The sequence below is a fragment of the Leptonotus elevatus genome, chromosome 2 (assembly GCF_054856555.1).
Source record: "Leptonotus elevatus isolate MCC_2025b chromosome 2, RoL_Lele_1.0, whole genome shotgun sequence".
In the NCBI taxonomy this organism is placed as follows: domain Eukaryota; kingdom Metazoa; phylum Chordata; class Actinopteri; order Syngnathiformes; family Syngnathidae; genus Leptonotus; species Leptonotus elevatus.
This window is the reverse complement of record NC_141240.1, coordinates 40,490,539-40,513,123: the sequence shown is the minus strand read 5'-3', so window position 1 is coordinate 40,513,123 and position 22,585 is coordinate 40,490,539. Positions and strand designations below refer to the sequence as shown.

General features: G+C 40.5%; 2 protein-coding genes across 2 annotated transcripts; one reads left to right on the top strand and one right to left on the bottom strand.

The window, feature by feature from the left end:
* Window positions 1-1,363: 1,363 nt before the first annotated feature.
* Window positions 1,364-10,735, bottom strand: qars1 (glutaminyl-tRNA synthetase 1). The gene is made up of 23 exons (XM_086070191.1): window positions 10,529-10,735; window positions 10,016-10,166; window positions 9,118-9,227; window positions 8,967-9,042; window positions 8,816-8,880; window positions 8,643-8,696; window positions 8,275-8,335; window positions 8,107-8,181; window positions 7,938-8,023; window positions 7,777-7,863; window positions 7,593-7,692; window positions 6,585-6,663; window positions 6,260-6,499; window positions 6,081-6,173; window positions 5,860-5,997; window positions 5,444-5,531; window positions 5,227-5,373; window positions 3,959-4,060; window positions 3,779-3,871; window positions 3,574-3,701; window positions 2,298-2,364; window positions 2,078-2,203; window positions 1,364-1,940 (listed from the first exon to the last, which is right to left on the bottom strand). Exons 1-23 carry the CDS (start codon window positions 10,637-10,639, stop codon window positions 1,890-1,892), a joined length of 2,328 nt encoding a protein of 775 aa, XP_085926317.1. The 5' UTR covers window positions 10,640-10,735; the 3' UTR covers window positions 1,364-1,889.
* Window positions 10,736-11,517: 782 nt separating this feature from the next.
* Window positions 11,518-15,356, top strand: ogg1 (8-oxoguanine DNA glycosylase). The gene is made up of 7 exons (XM_086068637.1): window positions 11,518-11,739; window positions 12,023-12,369; window positions 12,441-12,620; window positions 13,775-13,953; window positions 14,106-14,253; window positions 14,337-14,386; window positions 14,463-15,356. The coding sequence occupies exons 1-7, from the start codon at window positions 11,600-11,602 to the stop codon at window positions 14,673-14,675; spliced, it is 1,257 nt and encodes a 418-aa protein (XP_085924763.1). The 5' UTR covers window positions 11,518-11,599; the 3' UTR covers window positions 14,676-15,356.
* The last annotated feature ends 7,229 nt before the right edge of the window (window positions 15,357-22,585 follow it).

Sequence of the window (22,585 nt, the reverse complement as noted above, 5' to 3'; positions counted from 1 at the left end):
CCTTAAAAGCTTCATATTCCAGACACTTGTTTCTAGTGGTTCACTGGCGTCTCATGGTTTTAAGGTCGTCTTATTGAGATGCAGGGACAATCCGAGTGGTTTTTGTCAAGCTCCGGGCAATGGAGGGTTAATAATAGGCCCTCCTTTAAATTGTGTTTCTGTTTTGGTTTTTCCCATGTCGGTTTTTATTTAATTTTATGAACAGCGTTGTAACAACACAAACAGAAAACAACAAAAAACGTAGTAAAGAAGAGTTCAGTCGTTTCAGTAGTTTTGTAAATTACCCCCCATTTTTGCTCATTGTCATGCTTGCAGTCTGTCTGTGCTTTTATTTTTATTTTTGAAATATTTATTAAATTAATGGCTATTCACTGGTTCATTGATGGAATGGATACCTTACCCAAATTCTTAAAAAAATAATAATACAATATTCACCCCCTCACTAACGGACAATTCCGATCTTACGTCACAAATCAAAATAGCGGTCTCCCGGTGAAATGACGCTCTCCGCTCATTGAAAAGCATTGGACATTGGATCCTTGTAATTTGATTTGTGAGGATTATTTTGATTTCAAAATGTGATCAAATGTTTGGCTACTATAACAATCTGCCTGGTTTGTGTGCTAGTCACAGGTAAAAGCAATACGCTGTTTGTTTTCACCGTGTAAAGGAAGCATTTGCATTGTGGAAATATCAGATATGGCTCATGGTTACATTTCAAATAGTTAAACAATGGTTAAATAGTTAACTACAAATAATGCAATTAAAATTGTGCATGACATGGCTCTTCTGTCTCTTTTAGACATCAGAGGCAGCCCATGAGCACAAAAATGTGCACACCCATGATAGGTTACAGGACCAAAATTTCAGGCGTGAACGATGGTGAAGCCACGCACTTCCCAGCATGCCTGCCAGTAGGAGTTAAAAGTTGCTGTACTGTATTTGCTTTGTCATAAGTGTGCCTATGATGTCTTTGGAGATGGAAAAACAAAAGGAAAATTTCCTTTGAAAGGGCATTAGGGCTGTAAAATCTTTAAGGTTGGCTCAAGTCAGGCAGACTCTGGAGTGACTGGGCGTGACTGTGGCCAATCGCAGCTCTTGAATGAATGTACATTCGGTTACTGCTTGTGGGAATAAACGAGGAAGTTGAACTACTCTTGTAATTATATTTACGACAAATACAATAGAAAAAAAATCTTATTTGGAAATAGATCATTTAAATTCATCAAAACACAGTAATACCATTTTTGTAGACATTGTTCAATGTCGCTCCGTAAGACTACAATCACTAAATGCAATCTCATTAGGTTAATCCACGTGTGGCGCATGAGTGTATTTGCAATTTATTGAAAACTAGACAAAATTGCTGTTTTCTAATCAATTTTAATTTCCCCTGATACACGAGAGCACCCTATGGGCAAAAAGAAATGATGCTTCGTGATAACGACATCACCTCTGCGACACAAGACAAGAGACAATACTGTTATGAAATTCAGGTATTATGTTATGCATTGCACAATCAAAGAGGTAGCAGAGCAATTACAAATAACTCATAATTTCACACTGACGTTGCAAAGTTTGATACTAAAGATCCTTAAGCACTTCCACTCACCACTAATATGGTGAATATTGTGGAAACTGCAAAAAAATATAAAAATAATTAATATATATATATATATATATATATATATATATATATATATATATATATATATATATTTCCAATTTAGATGCATGTGGAAGAATGCTGTTCCCAAATATGGTCTGATTTATTTCAATGTTAAAAGCAATTGTTGGCTTTATGCATGACGTGATGCAAATGATTTTGGCATGTATCTGTGGGCTCTTGGGAAGTGGGCGGGACACGTAGCTTGATCGCAATCAGACATTTAAATCTTCCCTGGATCCTCTTTGAGTGTAACTGTCCTGTTGAAGACCAGCTGCAATGACAAAGAAGAGTGAATTTAAAAAAAATCAAGAAGTTAAGAGGCAACACGAGCTCATTGGAAAAATAAATCACTATACGGTTTCTATACTATTTTCTACGATTTAGCATCAGGCAGCAGTTTCAATGTACCTTGTCTGCAGTGGTGTCAGGGTCCAGAGAGAAGTAGCCAACTCTTTCAAACTGGAATTTGTCAAGAACTTTTGCTCCCTTGACAGAGGTATCAACGAAGGCACTATTGTTCACTTGCATAGAATTCTGCATTGGGGGGGGTAAATTGTTTTTAATGTAACAACTATAATTCAATGATAAGAACTCAAAAGCACCATGCAGGCGTGTGAGGGCCACTCACTGGGTTGATGTCACTCAGGAAGCCATTGGGGACCTCAGCTGGATCCTCAGGATGTTTGTGTAGGAATCTATAAACAGGATTAAAAGTAGAAGTAGAACATTAATATCCTTTGTGTGGGATGCACAAGCTTGGAATGCAAAAGTTCTTGAGTCTTGCATCTGTGACAGTGGCCAAACGATGGCACTGTTTTATTTTGGTGTTGATGGACGGTTTAATGGTTAAGACATTTTCTCATTTTACTTTACTGTGGTGTTGGATGTTGGCACACCCCTTTTCCTATTTATCTATAGCAGGGGTCTGCAACCTGCGCCTCTGGAGCCATATGTGGCTCTTTAGTCCCTCTCTCGTGGCTCCCTGTGGATTTCTAAAAAAAAATGTTTGACATATTTTTATTTTTTAAATAAAATATTCTTTAAATGACTTAATAATTTATATAAAAAAATGTATAATTATTTTTAAAAAATAGTCAGTCCAAATTTGTAAGTGAGCCGAAAGGTAGATGAAAACGTTTTTAAATTACTTAAAATTTTTCCAAAAGGTAGAGAAAAAGCAGAAAATTACCATAAGATCTCCATGAATTTAATAAAAAAAAAGGCAGGACAGAAAATTTTCAAAAACAAGAGAAGAAATCTTGAAAATTACCATGAAATGTAAAAAAAAATTGCCAAAAATGTCCGAAATTGCTAGCAGAAAAAGCACAACAACAAAAAAGTCAGAAAATAGCCATAACATGTCAAAAAAAAAAAAGGAAGAAAGGGATACAATTGCCATAAAATTGACCAAAATATTGGAAATTTGACAGAAAGGCAGACAATCTAAAAACGTATGAAAAAAAATGCAGGAAAAAATTAACAATATAAAAAGGAAAAACGAAAGGTAGAAAAAAATGAATCTCTACGTATCGGATGTTGCATATTTTTCGGTTATGGTGTAGCTCTAATTAGCTCTTGGGCCCTCAGTATACTCAACTAACACACATTTTCCTTCATCACAATGTTCAAATGGTTTACAGCTCCAGAGAGATTTTTTTGCAATTTATGTGGCCAAAAATGGCTTTTTTGACAGGAAAAGTTGCTGACCCCTGATCTATAGTTTTGCTAACTTACTAGTTACCGGTACTTTCCTCTTCAATGTGGTTAAAGCGCTGGACGGTTATGTCTACTACATGTTCCTGTTTTTGACGATTTTTCTTTATATCACAAAATCTGGCATTTGAAGAGGGGTGTTCAGACTTTTTATATATCCACCGTAAGTGGTGTTATTCATGACAACTCACAGTCTTTCGTAGATGCGCACTTCACACTCTAGTGGCTCGCTAACCCAGTGGATGAAGGCTTTTGGTTTCTCTGCTGTATCCGAGCTGTAGCAGCTCACCTCCAGTTCCACCACTTTACCCCGAGAGTCCTGCAATAAAGCACGCGCGGACGATATGAGCAGAGGATACAAAACACAAAAAAACGCTCAGCACTGCTGAGTCGTACCTTGATGACCTTCTTTACAGAGATGACATAGCCGGCGTGCCTTAAGCCGACGGGCTGATCTGGGGTCAGACGCTTGTAGCCTTTCTCCATCACCTGAAAAACTAAATAGCATTATCTTCTATCTCCACTTAGAATGACTCAGCCATTGGGTGCTTTTGTGTGTGTGTGTGTGTTTCAAACCTCTCTGAAGTCACTTTGTTCAATGAAGACGGTGCTTTTAAATGGCACCGTGTGGCAGCCCTTGGCGTCATTAGCAGGGAAGTCTGGCACTTGTACTTCTGACTGACAGAGCAGAGAAGGGCATGGGAGCTAATTATATCCGTTTTCACATTTTGGAAAAGTATCCGTGGGGTTGTATCCATTCTTCCAGAAGAACATTTATTATAGGTTAGAGATCATTCATTGAAAGAAGAGGACCCGGCTGTTCTTTTCTTTGTTTCAGTTCATACCGAATGCATTTCATATTCTTCCGAACCGTACCCGTCTGACCATGCCGTTATGGACCTTGCTATTCTGATGGACAATCGTGCTGGAACAGAAGAGGCCATTCCTCAAGAGTATGCCAGTAAAATTGGAAAGAAACGACTTGTCCAAAATGTCGTGGTAACGAAATATGATACAAGGGGGTCAAGCGTATCCCCTGATCTGATTGATTACAGCATTTGATTAACTCATTCAAGCCCAAAAACGTGTAAAGTGTTCCCTCACTTTAAAGCGGTTCAGTTTTCGCAGCCTCGCTATACCCCAGATTTTTTTCAGTGCATTTTTTTTTTTTTACAGTATTGTTCCTATGTGATAAAATTTATGAAGGTTTAAATTTTGAGAATGTTTAAACAAGAGAGAAAAGTGAGAAAAGTGTATACACCGTTTGGTGAGGGGTTTTAGAGCCTTAAAACATTTATAATAAATGTAAAACATAAAGCTAACTACTTTGCGGATTTCATTTATTGTGGGTCTTTTTTGGAACCTAATCCCAGCGGAAAATGAGGGAACATTGTAAATAAGTTTGTCCTTCAGTCCCAAAAATGTATTTATATATACGTTTTTTAATGCAAGAGCATACAGAAGGCTTTGATGCAGCTTCTGACCTGAAGATGTGGCTTAGAGCAATGGAAGTTATTACAAAAAAATGGCCAGCAGGTGGCAGCAGAGTATAATCGATCAACCAGGGCCATGTTGCAAAAAGCTCTTTTTGTCAGAGTTTTCACCAAGAATGTGAATAATGACGAAATTTATTCTAATGCTAATTGCTGCAAAACAGAAACAGATACAAATATACTTTTATCTTGATGAAAGAAGAGATTCTAATCATTCTTTTGGTAGGTATGTTTTTTATAGCAATATGGGCCTTGCAAAATCAGCCAAAATCCAGTAAAACAGCCGTGTTGCTTCAGTGAAAACGGCTGCGAGTGAATGAGTTAAGAGACTTTTGTCCGTATGAAACGTACCTTTGAGCCCTCAGGAAGGTTTACGATGGTGACTTTGAGAGGTTCCATCACGGCCATGGCTCGTGGGGCCGTCTCGTTGAGCACATCCCTGACACACGCTTCTAGAAGATGCGGCTCAGTTGTCGTCTGGGAAACCGTGACTCCCACCTAGAAACGTTTTAGGAACTAATGTATTACAAGGGACTCTTTAGCCATTCCTTCCACTCATCTTGCTTACCCGAGCGCAAAAGTTGTTGATGGCCTCCGGTGGGAAGCCTCTCCTCCTAAGTGCGGTTAAAGTAAAAAGGCGAGGGTCGTCCCAGTCTCTGAAATTTGACAGGCACAATATATCAAATCAATTCTTCTTCAATGGAGATTCGACACTTGTATCATGAATATTTGCACATACTGTTTGCTTTGTATGTCGACGTCTACATTCATCTGTACTTGTTTGCACTTTACATGAGCAGTAATAACGGTTTGGGTTTTTAGATCCGGTCGAATGCTACAGCGACAAGCATCCGCAAGCATGCATTCGTTCGATTCCAAAATCAAAAGAATAATTGAACTAAGCCAATGTAAAGACATTCTCTTCGACCTTAAAATGTCATCTGATGTTTAAAAAAGGAAAAAAAAGACATTCTGCCATTTTACCTGACCACTCCACTCTCCACCAATTTGATGATCTTCCTCTTAGACACCACGGTGTAGGTGAGGTTCAGGCGGCCATATTCCCACTGAACAGGGCAGTACACGTCCAGAGCATTGCATAGCCAGTAATATGATGACCGCCTGCCAACACAAACACAAACTTTTCACACCAAATGAATTTAGTGTGCCACCATGAGTGATAGAAAAAAGTAAGCAACGTCTACCTGGCCTGGAACTCTTTGGTGCAGAGTGAATGTGAGATGTTTTCAATGGAGTCACACAAACAGTGAGTGTAGTCATAAGTGGGATAGATGCACCTGAAAAAGAACATTGAGGAATCGGGTATAGTAGTATTCAAATGAAAAAACGGAAAAAAGGACAACTATTGAGACCATTAAGCTACCATTCATCTCCGGTTCGATGATGTGGCGTGTATTTGATCCGGTATGCCACGGGGTCCATTTTCCCATCCTCCATGACTGTCTTCATCCTGAGTGTGATCTCTCCCTCAGAGAACATCCCCTTTTTCATCCTCTCAAACAAAACCAGAGATTCTTCAATGGGACGGTCTCTCCATGGTGACGGAGGAGTATTGTGGCCCTTCAGTTCCTCCCCCTTCTGGTGGCACACATACGCGTGGCCCCTGAGGGAAGACAATCAAAAATGAAACACCTTCTATCCTACTGCAAATTTTGCGATTGTAAACCCGAATACTTGGAAGCACTCACCTGCGAATGAGTTCAAGTGCAAGATCGTAGAGTTGCTGGAAGTTGTCCGACGCGTGCGTGACTGCGTACGGTGTGTAGCCTGTGCGAGAACATAACATTAAGATACCAGTTTTCTGCATGGAGAAAAAAATCATCAGCTAGGGATGCTCGATTATGAAAAAAAAGTATTCGTCACGATTATTTTGGTAATAATTGAAATCACGATCAGGGCGATCTTTTTTTTGGGGGGGTACAAAACAAGAAAATGTTTAAATGTAAAAAATATTAAGACAAATACAATTATTTGAAACTATAATTATGCAAGTTCCTATTGGCTGAAACCAAATGTGTTAGTTATTCTAAAATGTAAAAGAGTTACAACTGTATGAATTTAAACAACTCAACTCAAAAAATGTTATTAATCTTTTTCTTTTCTTTTTTTTACAATTATGCTGATGTTGTAATTGTGGAGTGTAATAATTGACATTGTAATTCAATTTCGATTAACTCATTTACTCGCAGCCATTTTCACTGAAGCAACTCCCTTTGCTCCCGGCTGTTGGACTGGATTTGGACTGATTTTGCGAGGCCCACAGAATATTGCTATTGCTATAAAAACATGGAAGCTACGAAAAGAAAGATTAGAGTCTCTTCTTTCATCAGGGGGAAAAAAATCTACCTGTTAACGTTTTGCAGCAATTATCACTAAAATATAGCTAAGTTTCATCATTATTCATGCACAAATCGGTTTTAAACAGTAGGGAAAAGAGCTTTTTGCAACATGGCCCTGGTTGATCTCTTATACTCTGCTGCCACCGTTTTTTTGTAATAACTATGATTGCTTTAAGCCACCTCTTCATGTGAGAAGCTTCATCAAAGCCTTCTGTATGCGCTTGCAAACAAAAAACAACAGCGTGTAAACACGTTTTTGGGAGTGAAGCACAAAGTAGTAAAAACGTATTTAGACATTTTGGGGTTTGAATGAGTTGCGTTACCAATTTTCCGCATGGAGAAAAATCATCAACTCACCGAGCCACTCTACCATGTCCTTGATGGCAGTGAAGTATTTTTCTTCCTCCTTCTCTGGATTTGTGTCATCATATCTCAAGAAACAAATTCCGTTGTTTGCCTGTGAAAAAGTACAAGCGTAAATGGAAGCGGCATTGTTTCATAGCTGCCTTGAGAAGAGATGATAATGGAAGAAAGGACGTACCTTTGCATAACCAAAATTAAAGTTAATGGCTTTAGCGTGCCCAATGTGAAGGATACCATTGGGCTCAGGAGGGAAACGGGTACGAATCTACAAGAGTGAGGACATCAGTCAAATGCGCTCATTATTTTTGTTTTACTTCTCGTCTACGTGTGCGATCTCACCTGTCCGCCAAATAGCTCCATGTGCTTTTTGAGCAAGTCCATTGTGTTTGGGGTAACCACATAGCCCTCCGTTGTATAATTCTCGCCTGCATATTGGTTAATTATTGATGCTTAGTATGGAGGAAATTCGTTGCACAGTATTTCATTTTGTGCTTGTTTCCTTTATCACCTGGTTTGTGGAATTTCAGAGCTTCTCCCCTCAGCTGCTCCATTAGTGATTTGCACTCCACACCGGTGACCTCACCTGAACAACGCATATGATAAATAAAAATACACGAACAATGCAACAAACCTAACAGAAGTTGGACAATCACTCTTGTCCAATCGTGCGCCTTACCATTAAGTGTCACCTCCTCTTTTTTCGTCTTCACCTCATTCTCAACTTTATTTTTCTGTGGCTGCGTAGTATTAAGAGGAGAGAAAAAAAGATGTATTGAAATGTTAATATTGGCTTTATTTTAGCAATTATGAGATATTAATATTTGAAGATCAGGGAGGAGGTTTTTATTTATTTATTTAACTTAAATACTGGAAAGTGTTAGAACAAGTCAGTCTAACTTAGCCAAAATGGTACAAATAAAAAAAGAAAATCTTAGTTGTCAGCACACTTCCAAAAATGACATTTATTACAATGGTTTGATCCACACGAACAGATGACTTGCTTGTTGAGAAAAAATTTCAGGAAATTACAATTTTCCGAGTTACCTTCGATTTTTTCTCAAGGTCAGCCTCCGTCTTGGGGCCTAAAAGATGCAGGACCTTAAGAAGCAAAGGCCGAGTCATTTACTAAAGATAGTCAGGTGGAGCTAATTACACTGCATCAAAACACTCTGTCTGACACGTACTGTACTCCCAATGCACCTTTTTTTCAGACATACCTGCATGTCCACCTCATTCTTGAGAACTTTCCCATCAGCCCATTTTAGAGCGGCGCGCACCTCTCCTGCACCAGAGCACAATTTAAGGCCTTCTGTCTGCACAGCATCACTTGTTTCAGAAATATCTGCCCAGCTCGGTGAGTGATCGTACCCATCAGCAGGCCCATGTTGAAGTGGTACCTCTCCTTTTCAAGCTGTTCTTTGTGCTTCTTGATCACAGACTCCACCTGCGCGACAATTTCCTGTCACTGCGCAGTGCGTATATTAAAGCTTGAAAGTTGTTGGTGCGAGCGTGTACTTACCGCATCTTCAATCTGCTCTGGTGTTATGACCACACCCACTCCACAGGCTTCATTAAACTCACTCTGGTTGAGGCTGTCCTCGGGGTGAATCTTGAAAAATTCCAAAGCAGCTGTGGATTCAGAAATGAACATTCAGTCAGCCTGCACCTGGGCAGCGCTGACTACAAACATAGTTTATCGTGACCACAGTGTGTGTGTGTGTGTGTGTAACAAATCCAATGTTATGGGCTTTGAGTGTGCGAAAACAAAAAGAAAAAACGCCATGTAAATCTGATGCATTAATATTTAGTTTTCTTGTTACAATATAAACAGTAAAGTGTCTTATTTATTGTGTGCACGCAGGTCAAGTGGGGCAACATGATATAATCAACTGCAAAAAGTTCATATGGTTGCCTTCTCTGTCAATTATTAATCTGGCCTGATATTGAAAGACAATTATCAGTGTCAGTTGGGCAACTATTAATCTAAATTACCACGCATGTTTTTTTCTAAATGTGTGTGACTCATTTCAGTGAGCAGGAGCAGATTTAGCATTAGACAAACTCAGGCAATTGCAGTACCTGCTTGCCCAAGATTTTTAGGGGCCACTAAACTTGCAGTAAGTAGCAGTACAAAAGAAGTCAAGTACAGAGTGTGAAAGCAATCGAAATGGTAAACGATATAAAATGTTGATTCATGTTCTTATCAATTACAGTAATAGTGTTGAGGTGACTCACTCGTTAGATGTAAATCCTCAGGAAGGATTTTAAGGACTTTATCAATGGATACCGTCACCGTGTTTTCAAGTGAAGACAAAACGTTTGTGTGGAATGTCCCATGGCTGGCTTTGCCTTGGGCCAGTAAATGACTATATACAAACCTTCCTATCGGTGAGGCGTTGCAGCATGTCACAACTTACCTGCAAGCTGTTGCTCTGTCGTGATTTTGCGCAGAGCTATGTTTTCTACGAGGAATGCCAGACGTTTTGTGTCTTTGAGGCGAGAGGCCAGGCTGTACAACAATGTCCCCGTAGCTTTGTCCACTTCTGTTGCTCCACTGATACTGCGAGCCTAGACAAATAATTACAGCAAACCACATATAAGAACAACAGAACTTTTGAGCTTCATTAAATAATGGGTTGTGACTTTAACAACAACAACAAAAAAGACCAGCAACAGGCATCTACAATAAATATGTTAACACTTGCCACTTAGGCAGAGACGTGAAAGTGAAATGCCAAGTGACCCTCCATTGCAAAACTAAGCAGCTGCAGTGTACTCAAGTAAAGAGAATTATGTCACATTCTTCCTACCGATCGCGTAAATACACACATCTATTTCTCTCAAGTTTGTTGCAACACTAGAAGTGATCAGTGTGTGGCTGTCACAGCTGTCCCAACTATGAGTTCCATGAATAGATGGGGGGGTCAAACCTGAACGATTGCGCTCTTCAACGTGGTACTCAACGCTGCATTTTTCAGCGTTTCTTTTGCTTTCTGCTCACTAAGCCCGATGGAAATGAATAGTGTCGATATATCGTCCATTTTTGTCACTTTTCTCCGACAGGTTCAGGTGAACACCAAACCACCACCGCCCTACAACCTCGCTACTTCGAGAGAGAGAGAGAGAGATAGAGAGAGAGAGAAAAGGAGAGAGAGAGAGTAACTACTTCCTGTTCGCTTGATGGGGGTGGGGAAATTAAAAATATGAGCCAATTGGAATAAGCGGGTTTGGACAACGTCAGCCAATCATGTGATGGTGTAATATGAAGCACCGCCTACTAAAAGAAATATAGCCAATCACAACGTTTGTATCGTACAAGTGCAACGAACCACTATCTGAGAAATATTGCGTCAGAAAATCATTCCAGATAATCATGAAATTGGGACCACAAACTCGTACTATTTTAGATGAAACGGAATACACGGCACATTTCGTCATACCACAACATGTTCTCCATAATCCATGAGTCAATATAACGTGGTGCAACATTTCAGTTTTTTCAGTTTTTAGTTTGTTTGGGCTTTTATACGCGGAAAGCGACTTTAGTATATATTCTCTTATTTCTTAAAAATATTATTAACAGTCCTATCACGTCTATAGACGGCCAACCAGACCACGAAAACAATTGCTTCAGATTTACATTGTATTATAGAATTAGTGGCTTTCCCCGTCCCAACAATGTTACAACAAAGTCTCCCCAACATCATCCCTTAGAAAAATTTAAGTTGGTCGACTGGTTGATTGACATGGGTCTGTTGCTCACATATTTTCTAGTCTTGTTCTGTGTGTTTGCTGCTCAAGCATCACAACAACAATAATAATAATTATTATTATAATAATAATAATTATTATTATAATAATACATGTTTAACTTTGGCAGCAGGCGGCTGATGATAACTTCCGGTCTGACGTCATCGAAGTTCCGCCGGTGTACTGGATGTAAACAATCGCGACAAAGATGCAACTCGAGGTTCTTTTCACCGCGAGAATCTTTTAGATGCATGCACGCATGCCAACAAATGCGTAAAGTTATGGCAACCCATGCAGTTCTGTCATCGGGAGTAAACGCGTGGAGATCTTTAGCCTGCGAGAAGTCAGAGCTGCGACTGGATCTCACTCTTGCTTGTGGGCAATCGTTCCGGTACGTCTACTAGACTACTTGTGAGCAACAGCAACGCTGTACATGTGTTTTACATTGGCGAAAAACCGTAACGGCGCACCACCCAACAAAAAAAAATCCCCAAATAATGTCAATACACAGGTTAATTATTTACCTTCTGCCATCTAGTGGAAGAACATTGAATTATTATTATTCATGTCACCATACGTTGCTGACACAAAGCTAAAGCTACATTATTGTATCCAACCAACACAAGCAAACATTCGGGCTCAAATTCAAACCAATTATGAATATTTTTCCACAGCTGGAGGGAGACGGCAGACGGCCACTGGACTGGAGTGATGGGAGGACGAGTTTGGACTCTTACTCAGACAGAGGACACTTTGTGGTACCATGTTTACAAAAGCAATGACATACACGTGCACAGAGGAGTCCTAGGGGGCAAGGGTGGTGTTTTCGTTGATGAGAAATGTAAAGCAGCTGTGAAGAAGGAAAAGAAGGAGGAGGTAGTCACCGTAAACCTCCAGCATGTCAAAGAGGACAAAACTATTTTGATGGATTACTTCCAGCTAAATGTGAATTTGAAGGATCTGTACAGAAAATGGGGAGCAGCGGATCCCCACTTCAAAAAAATTGCAGACATCTTCACCGGTGAGTGTATGCTTGCGTGCCATCATTTATCAACACCTAATGACTCACATTCATATTTTTTCTTCCGACAGGTGTGCGAATGCTCCGCCAGGACCCCACTGAATGTCTCTTTTCCTTCATTTGCACCTCCAACAACCACATCTCGCGTATCCAGGGCATGGTGGAAAGGTTGTGTGAGACCCGCGGTAACCTGCTGTGCCAGCTGGATCAAACCTCGTACTACGACTTTCCTACGCTGTCCTCATTAGCAGGTGCAAGTGTAACTTTGCTAATTATTTTGTCCTTGTGTTGTGTTGGCGTCACACGCTAGGTTGAACATCTGTCCCGCCCGCCACAGCATTTTTTGTAACCTACTAAAGCAAATAGAATGTTTTTGTGATGTTTTGTGCTAAATTTAGCGTTTCTTTTCAACTCTAAAAAGTGCAATTTATCTTCACTTTTGGCAGACATTACAAGCATTTATTTATTTATTTTTACCAAATGCTTTCTTGACATAAAAATGAAGACTACAGGAAACATAATTTTTTATCTGATTGTCACTATTTTGCATGACTAAATTTGTTGTTGGAAATCTATAGCAATGAAATGCTGGGCTGATTGTGTATATGTAATACTAATAATATAAGATGATTATATATTTATATGGTTTTCATAGTTTCAACTGTCTTCTGAGAGTCACCTGTTATAAAATGAGTTTGACACCCCTGATTTAGTGTCTTCAAAAACCAATTTTTTGGAATGTTGGGGGAAGGCAGAGCAAGATCAACTAAATAATACTAATATGATAAATAGATGTAGATGGAATGTAATCCCCTCTTATCCAAATTCCATGAACCAGATACAGTGGATATAAAAAGTCTACACACCCCTGTTCAAATGCCAGGTTTTAGAGAGAAAATAAGCCCAAAATAATTCATTAAAAACTCTCCCTCCATTAACCTTTTCATTAGTATTTAATCTTTTCAAGAGGGCACGTGCAACGCAACAAATGAAACAATGTCATTTTGCAAGTGTGCACAACCTCTCATGAATGGATAAAGGCTGCGTTCAGAATTAACCAATCACATTCAAGCTCATGTTGAACGGGGGGTCAGCACACACCTGCCAACATTTAAAATGCTTTTGAAAAGGCTTTTCCTCACATTGCTTTCAAAGCCTGAAGCTTTTCTGCTAACACTCGACTGCTACTTGGAACTGTTCCATGTTTTGATTTTGAAAAGGCTGTAGGCCACAATGGTGGAGAAAATGATTTATCTTGGTGTAAAAAAAAATAAAAAATCATGGAAATTTGGCATTTGAACAGGGGTGTTTTTATATCCACTGCATGCGGTGTTATGTCTAGCAATGCGCCTCTACTAAGCCGTATTTTCAATATCCAAGCAAACATGCGTGTTGTTCTTTGTAGACAGCAGTGTCGAAGCACGCCTTAGGGAACTGGGTTTTGGATACCGAGCTCGGTTCTTGCAACAGAGTGCAAAGCAGATTTTGGACAACCACGGTGACAAATGGCTCGAAGGTCTACGCCGCGTCTCCTATTCGGAGGCCCGTGACGCACTGCGCAACCTCCCCGGGGTGGGCACTAAGGTACAGCAGATGAAATGACAAGCTCGTCTGTCGTGAACGTGTCAAATGTGACTTTGTCAAATGTGACTTTGTCAAATGTGACTTTGTCAAATGTGACTTTGTCAAATGTGACTTTGTCAAATGTGACTTTGTCATATGTGTTCCCCCTTCAGGTGGCCGATTGTGTATGTTTGATGTCCCTGGAGAAGGCAGACGCCGTGCCCATTGACACACACGTGTGGCAAATTGCCAAGCGCGACTATAAATACGCTGCTGCCAAGCAACCCAAAAGCATCACAGAAAAGCTTCACAAAGACATGGGTTTGTGTCGACGTGTGTCTCATTGAGCATCATTTGCAAAGTGTTCCACACGTCTTTAAGCTCACCCGTGTTTGATGACGCAGGTGAATTCTTCCGGAATCTGTGGGGTCCTTACGCTGGTTGGGCGCAGTCGGTAAGTGCGACTGTTGGCCAACGTCAAATCGTGCGTTTTGTCCTTTGCAACCGTAAAGCGTGTTTCCGTTGTTTAGGTGTTATTCTGTGCTGATCTCAAGAAATTCCAAAAGTTGAAGGAAACTCCACATCTGAAAAGGGAAAAGGAAGATTCCGACAGCGAAAGCGCGGTAACGTGCAAGAGACCAAATATTAAGAGTGTAAAAAAATCTACTGTGAAAAACAGGAGACCCAAGTCAGCATGTCAAACGAAGGAAAAGGTGTGCGTCAAGGAGGAACAAGTAACATAACGTGCTCTACTTTTCTACAGTACACAGTTTGGCGGAAAGTCAACCCCCCCCTCCCCCCAAAAAAATTCTTGGCAATAATATGTTCTATGTCGCCCCGCTAGTCCAAATATTCTGGTTAATATTGCGTTAGTGGAATATGAGTTGAGCAGCATTGCAGCAAAATCCAGCAGTTTTGAACTAATATCAGAAGGCAGCCATTTTGCCACTTGCCGTCGAGTGAAAATGACATCACAGTTGCTCAGGTCTCCGGTAACAACCAATCACAGCTCAGCTTCAGAAAACAGGTCATATTAATAATAATAATACATTTTATTTGTAAAGCACTTTACATTTGAAATGAAATCTCAAAGTGCTACAATGGTTATAGCATAAAACACAACAATAAAACCAATACTTTGAAAAGCAGCATACAATAGAAACAATAAATCATAATAATCATAATCATTGGTGAGCTGTGATTGGTGATAGCCAGAGCCCTGAGCAACTGTGATATCATCTTCAGTTGACAGAAAGTGACAAAATGAGATGGATAAAAAAAATCATTGTCAAGAAATGTTTAAGGTTGACTTCCCCTTTAAATAAGTCATTTTAGGGTCATGTAACCTCTGTCGTGTGTACTTTCGCATCATTTTTTTTCAAATGAAGCATTATGCTGCCTTAAATAAATACAAAATAGCAACATTTCAGTCATCCCTCCATTTTCTGAACCGCTTCAACGGTTATTTCTTGCTGAGAGCGCAAGCCCTGCAGTACTACAAGTGCCCTCAAGATGGCAGTGTGCACTGGAAGATAGTAGCTGACAGGTTAATGTCAAATATGGGTCATTTGCGTGTCTATTTTAAACATGAAGAGCAAGTAGCATGTTTTCCCCGAGTGAACGCTTTCTGCCAGTATCCCTGGTATTCATACGTCGTGGCTTTTGCGTTGATATCTAAAAAAGGTGTCCACTTATTTATATTTGTTTAGCTTTGAGTTTAGTGCCTGTAAAATGTGACCGTGTCCTCGTGTTGATCAGCATTGTTTTGACTGTGTCAGCTGGCCTTTTTTACACCGGGATTGTTGCTGCCTCTCTCACCGCTGTGGTCTTTGTGTCAACAAAATAGTGGCCTCTTTTTTTGCCACATGAACAATATGCATGATTTGCATATAGCTCACAAGTTCCATTTTGCCCTCGACGCGGGGAATTAGGCGGCCGCATCCCGAATACGGTTGCATTATGTTATGTTTATGTTTGTGTGATACAATCCTAGGCGCTGTCTTCTATGCGTGCAGCCATGTGTATTAATGAATATGTGAGTCAGCGTTCATGCCCACTCCATTTAAGCTGAACACAGGCCCCGGGGCCGGGGCCCTGCTTTAGGGCAGAGCCAAGCAAGAGAGGAACAGCCGAGTGAGAATGGAGTCAAGGGAGCAGCAAAAAATGAAACAAAAAGGGAGGGTTTGGCGAATGTACGCTGAGGGCGGCCACATGATTTTGAAAGGAAAGGTCACGTGCTGCAACTTAACACACAACACTGCGTTATGTAAGCGATGGGCCTCAGCTGAGTGGCATCTCTTCTGATCTGTTTTGTTTAACTGTGCTGAATTACTTCAACACCAGGGGGCGTAACAATTTGCCGTACCAGTAGAATTGAAAGTTGTCTTTTCTGGACCAATAAATACTGTACAGTGGTGGCTTGACGTATAAGTTACTTCCAGTTAAAATGCCATTAATCCATTCCAGCGCCACAAAAAAAACCCACAATTTTAGCACTGTATTGTATAACAGCAGAATAAAATGTGCGTATTTATGCTTAGTAAAACTGCCTACTCTTTTTCTATATTGCTGGTAATGAGTTATTTTCCACTGTAACACAATTTCATTCAGTATCTCTGCTAGCTCCTGAGCTGCTAGCCTAGCGACAGGAGAGGCTAGCCGCTAGCCTAGCGACAGGAGAGGCTAGCCGCTAGCCTAGCGACAGGAGAGGCTAACTGCTAGCCTAGCGACAGGAGAGGCTAGCTGCTAGCCTAGCGACAGGAGAGGCTAGCCGCTAGCCGCTCCTCTCCAGGCTAGCATCACAACACCAGTGGCAACAACCGCCGATGGTGGATTAACACCAAACAACTGAACTCCCAGTGAGCGGGACCCTTGCTATCACAACCGCTTCCTAACCTAACTCGTCCAATGGTGCAAGCTCTAAGGGCAACCCCCGCTAATTGAAACCGCCACCCTATCGCTAAAGCCGGTAGTATCCTTTTGAAGCCGCGAGGACGCCATATTACTTAACAACACTCACTACTAACCCGCAGCTACAGCTACTGTAGTATAAACCTTTTTTTTTTTTTCACTTCACTGAAGTGGTGGTGTGTCTGAAGTGAGATTGTCACTCAAATTTTGTCTCGCAATAAAAAAGCAAAAAAGATGCTGTGGCGGCTTGCAACTCTAAAATCTCGTAGGAAGAGGCATTTGAAAGCACTTTATTGTTTTATTACTTTCGCAAAGTTACATAACTAATTGCATTTGATTACATTTTGATTACTCTCAACTGTGACCCATTTCCAAATTTTAAGACCGGATAAATAAAGTGTTAAATTCCCTCTATATGAAAACCAGCAACGAGTTATTGTAGCGATTTTTGAAATCAAACTAAATGACATATTTTCTCACAGCAATTTAAAGGATTACAGTTACATATGTTTTGCATTTAGATTACATCATCTCATTACATGTAATTCATTACTCACCAACCCTGCACATACAGTATGCAAATATAATAAAAAATAATATTTCAATTGTTTTGCCATGAGAATTGAAGGCGACTCTGGTCTTTTCCTCTCCTGAGATCTGAAAGTGTTTGAAGCACATCCACCCTCTCGTTTCTCAAACGATGAATGTTATTACTGCTGAATAGTAACAGATGTAAATGTGATGCGTTGCCTAAGATGGATAAAATAGGGAGACGTGTTGATTCACCTTCGATGTGGTCAAAGTGGTGGAACCCAAAGCGGCTGGAGCCGGTCCTCATATGGAAGTGTGTTTTCGGGGGGGGGGGGGGGGGGGGGGGCACCCCGATCAATCTTTGCCGTCTAGACACCCACAGACAGAAAGACAAAGTTGAGTGGATGAGTTGACGTTGGCGTGTGAATATTTTGGCGGCTGTTGGTGAAATGAGGCCTCATTTTATTTCCCAGCGATGAATATGTTCTTGCAACTGGTCCGGCTACGGGCTTTGGCTGGCAAGTGATGAAGGTCCAGTGCTTTGTAGCATCTGAGGAAGATCCAGTACCGTGTGTTCCAGTTTTGAAATTTACATCCCCGATATCCCGGATCAATTGTGAAATATGTTGACCACATTCTTGGATTAAGATGAATGTGGCCACGGGGTAGAAAGAGTACCATGTGCGGCTGTGGTCTTTTTTTTTTTTTATTAGGTTTAGCATTTAGCATTAAATGCTATTTGATATTACTTCTTACTCCGTTTTGATTGACAGTGTTAATCAAAATTGAGCTTTGCTATTGCTGAAAAAACATAATGTATTGTATTTGATCCGATTGTACAAATAATTTCAGATAATGCTTTTGCACCGACCCAACTTTCTGGGTTGTTTTATACAAAATTACCCAATATTTTGACCCAAAGTAAAGGATCTGACCAATATTTATAAATAAATAAATAAAACAATTTCTTGACTCAAAGTTGGGTCAAATTGCCCCAAGTAGAGGATCGGTCCATTTTTTACCCATAGTTGGGTTATTTTTGACCCAACTCTTTTTACAGTGTCTAGAAGGTGCTCGTGCCTCACTGTTCTGCACTCTAAAAAACAGTTGGGTCAAAAATAACCCAAATTGGGTCAAGAATGGACCAACCCAACTTTTGTTAGTTATTTAACCCAAAAAGTTTAGACCACTTAAATGAATAGCCCACAAAACAACCCTAAAATTGGATGCTGTGTGGGTTGTTCATTTGAGCCAACTTTCTTGGGTACTTAGCCCATAAAGTTGAATTAAATTAAAAAAATGAACCAACCCAACTTTTAAGGTATTTAGCCCATAAAGTTGGGTCAAATGAATAACCAACAAATCAATCTTTTGGGCTGTTTTGTGGGTTATTCATTTGACGTTTTGGGTTAGTTGAATAGCCCAAATGAATTGGGTCAAAAATGAACCGACCCAACTTTTTGAGGTATTGAGCCCCAAACGTTAGGTCAAATTACATTAACACCCCAGAAATCAACCCAATTCTATGCATTGTTTTGCGAGTTATTTATTTAACCTTGGGTTGGTTAGTGGATTAATCACTTGACCCAACATTTTGGGTTCATTAAATAACTCAAAAAAGTTGTGTCTTTTTGACCCAACTCTTTGACACACAGAGTGTGAGCACGGTGGTTCGAATCCGGGCTCCAGCCTCCCCGTGTGTCTCCAGGTACTCCAGCTTCCTGAAACGTACCAACAAATCATGCTTTTGAGGTTAATGGAAGACTAAATTAGTGTGAAAGTGAGCGTGAACGGTTGTTTATCTAAAGTTGGAGGACATGTGAAGACAGAAAGGCGACAAGACCATGTCGACCTGCAGCCGGCCCCCCACAATCCGAAGCATGCAGCCCCCCGGGAGCGTGTATTTTTGTGGCGCATCAAAAGCAGATGAGCTGTCGCTTCCCATGTTTAAATCCCGCTTGGCACTTCCTGCTGGCTCAGTTACAATGTAATGGAATTAAGGCAAGCCTGTGTCGTGCGCGGGTTATTTTAGGATTACACTGCACGCCGCATGGACACTAATAACGACGGCAGTGGCTGCCTGCTTCGTACGTGTGCCGCCAAGAAAGACGACACTTGGACACCAACCACAACCATTGAGCAATGCGCTTATTGTGGCGGTTGTACGTTGCAGTGGCGTAGTAGTGCAGATGTGTTGATTTCATATTTTTAGGATGACTTTTCATTTTCACTCCCTACATTTGAAAACAGCTTGATCAAGAAGACGTAAATAGAGAGTTAAAGATTGATATAATAATTGTACTTTTGTACTCAAGTACTTTCAGTCTGTACTTTTTTTCTTGTTGCTTCTAATTAGTTGGATCATTATGTCTACTTTTATCATGGGAACATATTTTTGTTTGTAACTGTAATTCAACATCCACTACAATAGGTGGCAGTGTTGCTTTCATTGTCAGAGTGTGGAAAAAGGATTAGCTCATCTGCGGAGTTGTACTTAGAACAATTTCATAGACAACTGATACTATTTATAGTTGCGGAGTGAAATATTTTCTTCTTCCTGGGGGGGGGGGGGGGGGGGGGCATAACAAAAAATTCTTGTGAAGCGCTGCTGGTAACACAATACAGCTATTAACAAAGGAGCGGGGAGCTACAGTGGATATGAAAAGTCTACACACCCCTGTTCGAAAAGTTTGTATAATATACAAAAATGATACCAAAATAAATCCTTTCAAAACTTCTTCTCCACTATTTCTTAACTTATACAATTTGAAACATACATATAATATGTACATATTTTAGAGAAGGGAATTCCTTCCATCCAGCCAATACGTTCTATTTTAAATACTCCCATGGTCCCAAAAACGTATTTGTATGTTTTTATGTGTATTTTTTTTTATGCTAGAGCATACTGAAGGCTTTAATGCAGCCTGTGACCTGAAGAGGACGTTTAAAGCAATGGTAGCTATTACAAAGACAGCCAGCAGATGGCAGCAGAGTATAAGAGATCAACCAGGGCCATGTTGCAAAAAGGCTTTTCGCCCTACTGTTTTGAACATACAGTATTTGTGAATAATGATGAAGTTAAGCTTTATTCTAATGCTAAATGCTGCAAAACAGAAACCGATAGAAATATACTTTTTTTCCTGATGAAAGAAGAAACTCTAACCTTTCTTTTGGTAGGTGTCCTTGTTTTTATAGCAATAGAACACAATATTCTGTGGGCCTTGAAAAATCAGTCAAAATCCAGTAAAACAGCCGGGAGCGAAAGGGGTTGCTTCAGTGAAAATGGCTGCCAATGAATGAGAATTTTTATGTATTTTTTTATTTTTAATATTGATGAAAATAGAAAAAAAAATGGCTGCAAATAAGTATTTTATTTTTTGAATCCTTTCAGGGCAAAAGGTCAAGTGCTTGAGCACCACCGAGTGCCTATGTGTGCACGTGTCTGGTGTGAGCACTTTTGCCACCTCTCGAAATTAAAGATGGAAAATTTGCTACATATGCTGCACGGTTTTTGTGCGTCATGATATTGTGCAAGTCGTCAGCACTTGCACAATACAGTGACTTGCCTGCTTTGTGTATACTGGAGAATTTTGTGATTCGGTGTGCATTTGTTCCCACGGCGACAGCAGCATGTCCCTGCAGGAGTGTTATTGCACCCCAGAAGCCGACCGAGCGGGCGGGGGCTGAAAAGCAGGCACGGGGCCAATGTGCACCGTGATGATGCAGTAAGATGGAGGACAGCTCATATTCCACCTTGTCCTCCGCTGATGCACGCGCGCCGTATCAGCGACCTCTTCCCCTTGCAAACACGAAACACGTACATTTAAATACGCCCTCGTGGCTGCATGTAAACCAGTCAAATAAATTGACCTGGTTAGTGTACGGTCGTTCTGTGGGATGATGTCACTATAGTACAATGTGGCACCTTGACTTACCAATGCCCCGAGAGATTTTCATGTCATGAGTCATCGCTTTGTCTTCTTTTCTTTTTTTTCTTTTGCTTTGTGCTTCAAGCGAGCTTCAGATTCATTGCTATTAGAATGAAGTGGAAAAAAGTAGGTCTGCAGTCGTCGTAGCTGCAGTTTAGCGCCCAAGTGATGTTAGCCGTAGGAGTGGTGGTGTCTAGTATCAACTATCGGAGCACACAGTGTTGAATTTAGTGACCGTGCACTATTTGCGGTAACAATTTCGGCGCCAGTAGCTGCTTAACTCGTGTGCTCCCAAAAACGTATTTATATGTTTTTTTTGGTGTTGGAGCATACAGAAGGCTTTGATGCAGCTTCTGACCTGAAGAGGTGGCTTAAAGCAATGGTAGTTATTACAAGAAAACGCCCAGCAGGTGGCAGCAGAGTATAAGAGATCAGCCAGGGCCATGTTGCAAAAAGCTTTTTTTCCCAGTGTTTTCAACAGATTTGTGAATGAATAATGACATAACTTTGTTATATTGTAATGCTAGTTGCTGCAAAATGAAAACAGAAAAAATACTTTTTTTTCTGATGAAAGAAGAGACTCTAATCTTTCTTTTGGTAGCTTCCATGTTTTTATAGCAATGGAACACAATATTTTGTGGGCCTTGCAAAATCAGTCAAAATCCAGTAAAACTGCCGGGAGCGAAGGAGGTTGCTTCAGTCAAAATGGCTGCAAGTGAATAAGTTAAGCATGGGGAACGGATTTATAGCAAGTGTCCACCACTCGCAGCCTCGCACCCGGCGACGGGAATGCGCAACCAGGGGGCACAAAGGCGGAAGCGCAAGAACTGGGATGTGGCCCACACGTCGCAAACCGGAAACGGAAACGGAAACAAAGTTGATGGGTGAAAAGCCGGAAGTCGGAAGTCCCGCCTCCTCCGTGGCATATAGTCCGTACACTGATGGCATAGGCTGCATAGGCATAACAAAAACAAGGAGGCGCCACCTTGTGGTGCGGTGCCATACTGCGGATTGTTACAACTGATCTAAATACAGGTTTTTTTTATAGACAGTGTTGATGTTCTAACCTCCATCTTGTTTTTGGTGAACACTTTGGACTATACGCTACTATATTTTATTGTTGGTATTGATGGCGGTACTTGGAGAGCTAAGATTTTGCTTGGTAATACAGTGTGATTTGTCATTATTTAAAAAACAACACATTTTTGAGGGGCTGAAACGGATTGAGAGCATTTCACTGAATTTCAATAGGGAATATTGATTTGATGTACTTACGAGTG

Bases quoted from the DNA above. Each gene is read 5' to 3' on its own strand.
- qars1 (XM_086070191.1), bottom strand. From the start codon at position 10,639: ATGGACGATATATCGACACTATTCATTTCCATCGGGCTTAGTGAGCAG. The intron at 8,697-8,815 runs GTATGTCTGAAA...TTGCTTCTTAAG, and splicing joins AGAATGAGGTGGACATGCAG to GTCCTGCATCTTTTAGGCCC. The intron at 3,702-3,778 runs GTACGACTCAGC...GCTTTATTGCAG, and splicing joins CTGTAAAGAAGGTCATCAAG to GACTCTCGGGGTAAAGTGGT.
- ogg1 (XM_086068637.1), top strand. From the start codon at position 11,600: ATGCACGCATGCCAACAAATGCGTAAAGTTATGGCAACCCATGCAGTT. The intron at 11,740-12,022 runs GTACGTCTACTA...ATTTTTCCACAG, and splicing joins GCTTGTGGGCAATCGTTCCG to CTGGAGGGAGACGGCAGACG. The intron at 14,254-14,336 runs GTTTGTGTCGAC...TTGATGACGCAG, and splicing joins AAAGCTTCACAAAGACATGG to GTGAATTCTTCCGGAATCTG.